Here is an 8,224-nt window from a genome sequence, read left to right on the forward strand (position 1 = left end):
AAAAAAAAAAAAACCAGCAGTTCCATGATACCATACCTGTATCATACCCTTTAACCTACTTTGTTTTCCCCACAGACTTTCCATCCTATGATATATGGTGCCTCTATTGTCCCGGGAGATTGTGTCTGCCCTCAGAACCTGCACGGAGTTGATATGAATGAACAGATGAAGAAAGACCTGCAAAGGTGCAATGAAGGAAAGAAGATGGCACTTTGACGGCTCCTGGTCATCTGCCGGCTGACAGGAAAGGCCTCCAGGGACCTTTCTTGCTCCACAGAAAGGCCTGGGCCTGGGTACATTTTTTGGATCTTCTCAAGAAACACAGCCTCCGGTCTGGCACAGGCAGGGACTAGGAAGGATACCGCGCCCTCTGGTGGCCAGAGCTGCACAGCCAGGTCTCTTAGTTCTGAAGGTCTCCAGACTTCTCTCTTCTAAACTGGTTGGAACAAGATGGAAATCTCCATGCAACTGAGGCTTAGACCGTTTTCTGTTTTGTTTGTTTATTGCTTTTTTGTTTTTGTTTTTGAGACAGGGTCTTTTTTTTTTTTTTTAAAGATTTATTTATTTATTTATTATATGGAAGTACACTGTAGCTGTCTTCAGACACTCCAGAAGAGGGCATCAGATCTTGTTATGGATGGTTGTGAGGATTTGAAGTTCCAGATGGTTGTGAGCCACATGGTGACTGCTGGGATTTGAACTCAGGACCTCTGGAAGAGCAGTCAGTGTGCTTAACCTCTGAGCCATCTCTCCAGCCCGAGACAGGGTCTTGATGTGTAGCCTAGTCTGGTCTTTACTCCTTGGCCTACTGCTTTGTAGCTCAGGCTGGCTTAGAACTTTTCATGTTTCAGCCTTTAGAGCTGGAATTACAATGGGTCATTGTTGGCTCTTCCCTCTTGACCCCCAGCTAAGGATTATATTATCTTCTCTTGCAGTGTTGGGAATCAAACGCAAAGCTTCGTACATTCTGGGAAACTCTACCACTGAGTCCCCATCCCCAGCCCTGAAACTGGGATTTTTAATGAAGGAAGAGGTTAACAGACCAAAGCCTCCAGAATTCTGGATTCCAGTTTTGGTTATGACCAGGACTCAGGTATGTCCTTGTTTTTGATGAAGTAGCAAGGGCTGTGACTAGCCACTGAGGGAGGAGGCCTCCATGCTGCAGCTGCTCAGATGAGGTTTCCTGGCCTTGTGGCTCTACAGTTGCTTGATTGGCTGTGGGCAATGCTGTTTTGCCAAGACTGCTTGGGTATGTGATGTGGTAACCTGACTCTCAGCATCTAACATCCTTCTAGACTTTTCTTTCTGTTCTCAAGCACACCTTGGGAGAGTGATGCACTGAGTCCCAACTTCTAACTTCTCGTCCCACATTAAAGTCGGAGATATTTTTCTTTCAGCAGTATTGGTGGGCAAAGGCTTCACGTCTATTAGGTAAGTGTTGTACCCTTTAGCTACAGCCCTAGACCCGGGGATATCCAGATGTCCAGTGTGCAGTGGGATTCTTAGATCTGTAGTGAGCAAGAAGTGTGTGTGTGCCGGGCAGTGGTGGTGCACGCCTTTGATCCCAGCGCTTGGGAGGCAGAGGCAGGTGGATTTCTGAGTTCGAGGCCAGCCAGCCTGGTCTACAGAGTGAGTTCCAGGACAGCCAGGGCTATACAGAGAAACCCTGTCTCGAAAAACCAAAAAATAAAAAAATAAATAAAATAAAATTTAGTGATATGTAAAGGCTGGAGAGATTTTACAGTTAAGAACAATTTTGCTCTTGCAGAGTACCCAAGTTTGGTTCCTAGTACCCACATGGTGACTAATAATGGGTCTATAACTCCAGAGGGTATCCTAGTGCTCTGACCTCTTCTGCCTGCCATGGGCACCTCATACACTTAGTGCACACAGACACACAAGCAACACACACATAGATTAAAAATAAATAAACCACTGGGATGGTGGTGGCCCAGACCTTTGATCTCAGAACTTAGGAGGCAGAAGCAGATGGATTTCTGAGTTCAAGGCCAGCCTAGTCTATAGAGAGAGTTCCAGGACAGCCAGAGATATACAGAGAAACCCTGTCTCAAATAAATAAATAAATAAATAAATAAATAAATAAATAAATAAATAAGCAAGTCTTGAGAAAATGAAGGCAGAGGTTGATTCGCCCACACCAGTGGTGCTCAGCTCGGGTCACACGTCAGAATAATCCCAGAATTTGAAAACTCAAATACCAATGCAAAAGTCCCTTGTTCCCAACTGATTAAAAAAAAAATCAGAGCTGTATGTGTGAGCCTAGCCATGGGCACTCTTCAGAGGCTTCCAGATGACTTGTCAGGCTGATCTGCAAGAACCCTGAGAGGGTCAGTAACAGAGAAGACAGCGGAAAAGTTGTGGCTGCTTCTGGAGGAACATTTGGCTAGCCGGACAAAAGCTTTGCCTTCCATCCCTGAGCACTGGGAAAAGGTGAGCCAATATGGAGGAGACACTGTAATTGTGCAGAAAAGACCCCTGATGCTTTCAGGAAGGACAAGGATCCCTGCCAAGGAGCAGAGGGGTCCCTGGGTCTCAATGTGTATCTTGGTCTGGCAGGGAGTTGGTGACTTTGAAACATGTAATGGAAAAGTAGAAAAAGAGGAAACTGAAGTTAGGGAGAGAGGCGGGGCGAGAAACTGGAAGTGAAAGTAATTCAATGGTTTCAAGGGGCTTCAGTGTGAGCAGAACCGAGAAGTGGGAGGAGGAGGCAGACAGGGAACGTGAGGGTCACGGAAGGTTGTTCTTCATATGTGAAATCAGAGAGCATCTCTCATTTTCTCTGGCATTGGAAATGGTGATGGCCGGGCTGGAGAGATGGCTCAGTGGTTAAGAGCACTGACTGCTCTTCCAGAGGTCCTGAGTTAAATTCCCAGCAACCACCTGGTGGCTCACAACCATCTGTAATGGGATCTGATACCCTCTTCTGGTGTGCCTGAACATAGCAACAATGTACTCATAAATAAAATAAGTAAATCTTAAAAAGAAAGAAAGAAAGTGGCAAGATGCTAATGTTGGTGAATGAATGAATAAGGAAAAGTCCCACAGAGAAACTAACTGGACAATTCCCATGGGAGCCCATTCTAGAGACGAACACTCCTTCTGTAGGGTCAGGAAGGAAAAGATGCATGACCATGCTGGACCCTTTGTCAGTACAGCAGAGGAGGGCAGAAGTTCACGTCTGCTCACCGCTGAGTCCTGACAGTGTCTAGGAGGTGAGGGTAGATGGAAGTGGAAGGCAGGGGGCTGGTGAGATGGCTCAGTGGGTAAGAGCACCCGACTGCTCTTCCGAAGGTCCGGAGTTCAAATCCCAGCAACCACATGGTGGCTCATAACCATCCATAACAAGAACTGATGCCCTCTTCTGGAGTGTCTGAAGACAGCTACAGTGTACTTACATATAATAAATAAATAAATCTTAAAAAAAAAAAAAAAAGGAAGTAGAAGGCAGGCTTGAAGATGTCTTAGTTACTGCTCTGCTGCTGTGATAGGATGCCCTGACTAAGGTACCTTACACAAGAGAGCATTTACCTGGTGACTTGTTGACAGTTTCATTACTCCATGTTCATCCTGGTAGGGTGCACGGCAGTATGAAAGTCAGGCATGGCACTGGAGCAGTAGCTCAGAGCTCACATCTGACCCACAAGCAGGCGACAGAGAGAGAGAGACTCTTCCTAGGTGGCTTTTTGACACCTTAGAGCTTAGCCCCAGTGACACGCCCCCCTGATCAAGGCCACACCTCCCAATCCTTCCCAAACAGTTCCACTAACTGAGGACCAAGCATTGGGACTTATGAGCCTATGAGGGTCATTCTCATTCAAACCAGCACAGGACGGCTCCTCTGGGACAGTAGCAGCGCTGGAAGCCTGCGGAGCCTGCCTGCGTGAGACAATAGTCAAGCCTTTGTCAGTGGATTCCCCAGAGGCTGAGGGCTTGACCAGTCACATGAAGTAGGAGGGAAGGAACGACTCCAAGTGCGAGGTGTGGGGGAAGTAGAGTGGACGGTAAGAGGCGGCCGGAAGATGCTAGGAAGCAAAGCTGATTGGCACTGTCTTGAGTACAGAGCTTGGGAGTGTCAACGTGTGGTCAAGATGAACATGGGTGTCTATAAGCTCTTTGTTGAGAGGCTGGGGCATGAGTTTAAGGCAAGCAGAAGCATCAGAGATTCTGTCTTTAAAGGAGGTGCAGCTGAAGCAGGAAGGCCATGGATCGAGAAGCCAGGTCCTTGGAAGCCGGAGCAGCATCTTACGCACAGGCGGAGCAGAATTCAGAAGCAGCAGGGAACAGAAAACAGGCACTGGTAAATTCTCTCGCTCTGGAAGGCCAGCACCTGGAGAACACGGGCAGTTCCTCTCATGACTGGAACAGCGTGGGCACTGGTAAAACTCTCTGCATGTGCATGTGTGTGGCATGTGTGCATGAGTGTGAGTTTCACATACATGTTTGTGTGTGTGTGTGTGTGTGTGTGTGCTGTTTTTAAGTCAAACGTTAACAATGAGTGTCTTTCTTCACCGCCTTCTACTTTGCTTTGAGTCACTGAAGCTATGGCTCACTGATTCTAGCTAGTCCACCTAGCCAGTTTGCCACGGGGTTCTTGTCTCTGCCTGCCAGGAGCTGAGGATACAGGTAGTATCTCACCGCAGCTGTTCTGTGGGTTCACACATTCTTTATTCGGCAAGCTATCATCCCACCCACAATCTCCACAGAACGCATAAAGAAAAGAGCTGTTTCCTTTGTTCTTTGTGTGTGCGGATGTTTTAAGGGCACAGCACGCATGCCTGTGTACTGCATGCATGCCCATGGGAGCCAGAAGAGGGTGTTTGGTTTTGAAATCGGATCCTCTGGCACAACAAGCAGCCAGCGCTCTTAACTGCTGAGCCATCTCTAACCCCCTGCCTCACCTCAGGTGAGAAATCTTCATGGAGGATTAGGTCTAATATATAATTTAGTCTTTTTGGTGGTGTGGTGTTTTGGGGGAGGGTTTTTTTTTTTTTTTTTATTTTGAGGTATGCTCTCATTCTGTAGGTTCAGCTGATTTAGAACTTAGCTATGAAGGCCAGGCTGATCTCAAACACAGAGATCCATCTGCTTCTGCCTTCTGAGTAAGGCAGCCTGTGTTTTCTTCTTCATGTGTGTATGGTGCTGAACATTGAACCCAGAGTCCACCTCATACCAGGTAGGTCCTATACCACTGAGCTCTGACTCCCTTCCCATATGACTTTATCTTAGCTTTAGTTTCTTTCTAGTTGATGAAACAGCCAGAGGTTCCCCAGAGGCGTCTGCTGACTGCCTAGGTCCCATCAGCCACGAGTGTTTTGGATGTGAACAAGCGGTAGCCCCTCTGTCTGTCCCTCACCCCGTACCCCCTAGTGCCTGGCACCTTCGCCTGAGCTTGGCTGCTCTGCTATCCGGTTTCCTCAGATCCAGCCTTCCTAGTGTTTCCGGCCAAGTCTAACTGGTAGCTTTTCCAAGGAGGAGAGCCGGTTTACTGCAGGACAAAAGGCCTGACTGGTCTGTGAATGACTCTCCTGAGCCTGGAAAGGCCAGGTTCACAGCCCGCCTGGTTGGGCCATGCTCACCCTTCTGACTCGGGTCTGGAGCACTTCTGTCAACAGGCCTCATCTCTCTCTCTATTTGGCTGTCGTGCCTGCTCCACACAGAGCCCAACCCACCCGCCTTGTGTCCATCTGCTCAAGTAGCTTTTAGTCCAGTGGTGGCTCAAGTCAGGCTTGGGACACTAGGTGCCTGGGGCCCAGCGTCAAGCCTGGTGTTCGCTACATTGAACACAATGTACCGTGTGCCAGTGGGGATCCCGGAGAAATGAGGCAGTGTGGATTGTGGGCCAGAGGCAGAACGGAGGGGAAGTTGATAGGCAAGCTTTATTACTGGTCAATCTGTACAGTCTGAGGGAGGAGGTAGGGCAGAGTGTGGCTCCTCCCTGGCCACCTGGCTTGTCCCTGCAGGTCAGAGTAGACGGATATGTTCTAAATTGTTCCTGGTCTTGGGAGATCACCTCTGTCCTGTTGTGGCCTCCACGCAGGCTTTCAGGGCCGGTCACAGGGGGCGGGGCCCTTCTTCCGTTCACGGGTCAGCAGGGTCACCAGCTTGGCCTTGATGCCTGCCTGTGCTCCAGAGCGGCCGGCACTTCCGGCCTCATCCAGCTCCAGTTCCAGCAGCCTCCGGTACTGGGCTTCCAGATTGCTGTCGTGGGCCGAGCCGGGCCAACTCAGATCCTCACTGTTATGGTAGATGGGGCTGCCCAGGGGGCTGCGGCCACCAGGGGGGCCCTCTTGGGCCTCAGGATCCCCATTGGTCAGCCCAGGGCTGGCCTCCAGCATGCACACGTTCTCGTAGAGATGCTCCGCCGTGCCTGTGTTCTTGCCGGTCTGCTTGCACACGGATGCATAGAGACCGGATGCCGGTCCTTCTTGTGTTGGGCTGAGCAGCAGTGGTAGGCTTTGAGGCCCGGGATCAGTTAGAGGCAGCTTTCTGGAAGTGGGCAGCTCAAATCCTGGGGCCACCTCCCGAAGCTCTCCAGGGGGCTCTAGGGAGGGCAGGGAGAGGGCCCGAGGCAGGGGGCAGGGTGGGGACATGGCCAGCTCTGGAAGACGCTCCTGCTGGCGGGCAATGGCAGCAGCCACAGCTCCACATATGTCTGGTGCACGCGGGCTATTGAAGGCAAAAAGGCCCTCACCTGAGTCACAGCGGCGACCAGCCTCAAAAGAGAACACACCCTACACACAAATGACACGGGCTGGGGTCAGTGGCCGCCGAGCAGCCAGGGCACTGACCACTTACCACCTTTCCCGACAGACCCCGGTCAGGTTGCCCGCTACCTCACCTTGTCAGAGCCGTACTTGCGCAGGAAACGGTAGGGCCAGCTAAAGCAGGCCTGGGGCTTGGACGTCTCCCGCAGTTGGATGTCATCTTGGCCCAGCACCAGGAGGTAGGGTCCTTTCAGCTGGCAGCGGGTGGTGGCCTCTGTCCATTGCACGACCACGGGAAACTCGGTCACTGTACTCAGGAAGCAAGGGCATTCCATCAGTTCCCAGACACCACTACCGGGGTAGGGGAGTGAGGCTGCCCCAGGGTCTCCCCTGCTTCTTCACCTTCCTGCCAGGAGGAGTAGATAGAGTTTTCCTCCATGGGAACAAAGCCCCTTTTGGGACTCTCAGCCTGTCCTGATCCTGACGAACATTCTCCGGTACCCTAAGGAATAGATTTAATCTGTTAGAGTCCACCCTGTTCTTCCTCCCCATCCCTTCCATGGGCTCAGCAGTCACAACTTCCACCGCCAGTCCCACTCTGTCCCACACTGCCGGGCTCTCCTGAGTCATTTCCTATCTGTACTATGGGGCAGCACTCCCCACTGGGTTCCCCTGGCAGTGCTGGTCTTGGAGTAAGGCTATTCCTGGTGCTGTAAGGCAATAAGCAACCGCGGGCACAAATCGACATCTCATGTGCTGGCTTGCATACAGCTCTGTGGGCATGCAGCAGTGAAGAGGCAGGGTAGCACTGAGCAAATGTCCGGGCTTCTTCTATAGCCACTTGCAGGTTACCCTTGACTTCCCCTGACCTCCATCCTACAGCCAGTCCTATCTGTCAGGAAATGGCCACCATGATCACCTGACCCATGAGCACAGCCAAAGCCAAACCCCGCCTTCTTTCTTTTCTTCCTGTGCTTTTTTTTTCCTTCCTTCCTTCCTTCCTTCCTTCCTTCCTTCCTTCCTTCCTTCCTCCCTCCCTTCCCTTCTTCCTTTCTTTCTTTTTTTTCTTTTTTCTTTTTCTTTTTTTTTTTTTCTAGACAGGGTTTCTCTGTGTAGTCCTGGCTGTCCTGGAACTCACTTTGTAGACCAGGCTGGCCTCGAACTCAGAAATCCACTTGCCTCTGCCTCCCGAGTGCTGGGATTAAAGGTGTGCACCACCACGCCTGGCTCTGTGCATTTCTTAATTAAAAAATAAAAGTGATAAGTTGGGTGGTAGTGTGGTAGTAGCGGTGCATGCCTTTAATCCCAACATTTGGGAGGTAAGATCAGACCAGCCTGGTGTACAGAGTGAGTTCTAGAAGAGCCAGGGCTGCACGGAGAAACCTTTGTCTCAAAACAAACAAACAATACAAATCAACATTATTATTTTTTTCTTTATTTTTCCAATTTCACTTTATGTGTATTGGTGTGAGGGTGTCAGGTCCTCTGGAACTGGAGTT

General features: G+C 50.3%; 1 protein-coding gene across 2 annotated transcripts in view; it reads right to left on the bottom strand.

Annotated features, from left to right (window-relative positions):
• Positions 1-5,874: 5,874 nt before the first annotated feature.
• Positions 5,875-8,224, bottom strand: part of Dok3 (docking protein 3) — a 6,214-nt gene continuing 3,864 nt past the window's right edge. For both annotated transcript variants that reach the window (XM_029547505.1, XM_021215742.2), the window contains 3 exons: positions 7,128-7,227; positions 6,860-7,032; positions 5,875-6,752 (listed from right to left, as the gene is read on the bottom strand). In XM_029547505.1, the coding sequence (XP_029403365.1) occupies positions 6,063-6,752; positions 6,860-7,032; positions 7,128-7,227 (963 nt within the window). In that variant the 3' untranslated portion in view covers positions 5,875-6,062. The remainder of the gene's footprint in view (positions 6,753-6,859; positions 7,033-7,127; positions 7,228-8,224) is intronic.

The sequence above is a fragment of the Mus pahari genome, chromosome 16 (genome assembly GCF_900095145.1).
Source record: "Mus pahari chromosome 16, PAHARI_EIJ_v1.1, whole genome shotgun sequence".
In the NCBI taxonomy this organism is placed as follows: Eukaryota; Metazoa; Chordata; class Mammalia; order Rodentia; family Muridae; genus Mus; species Mus pahari.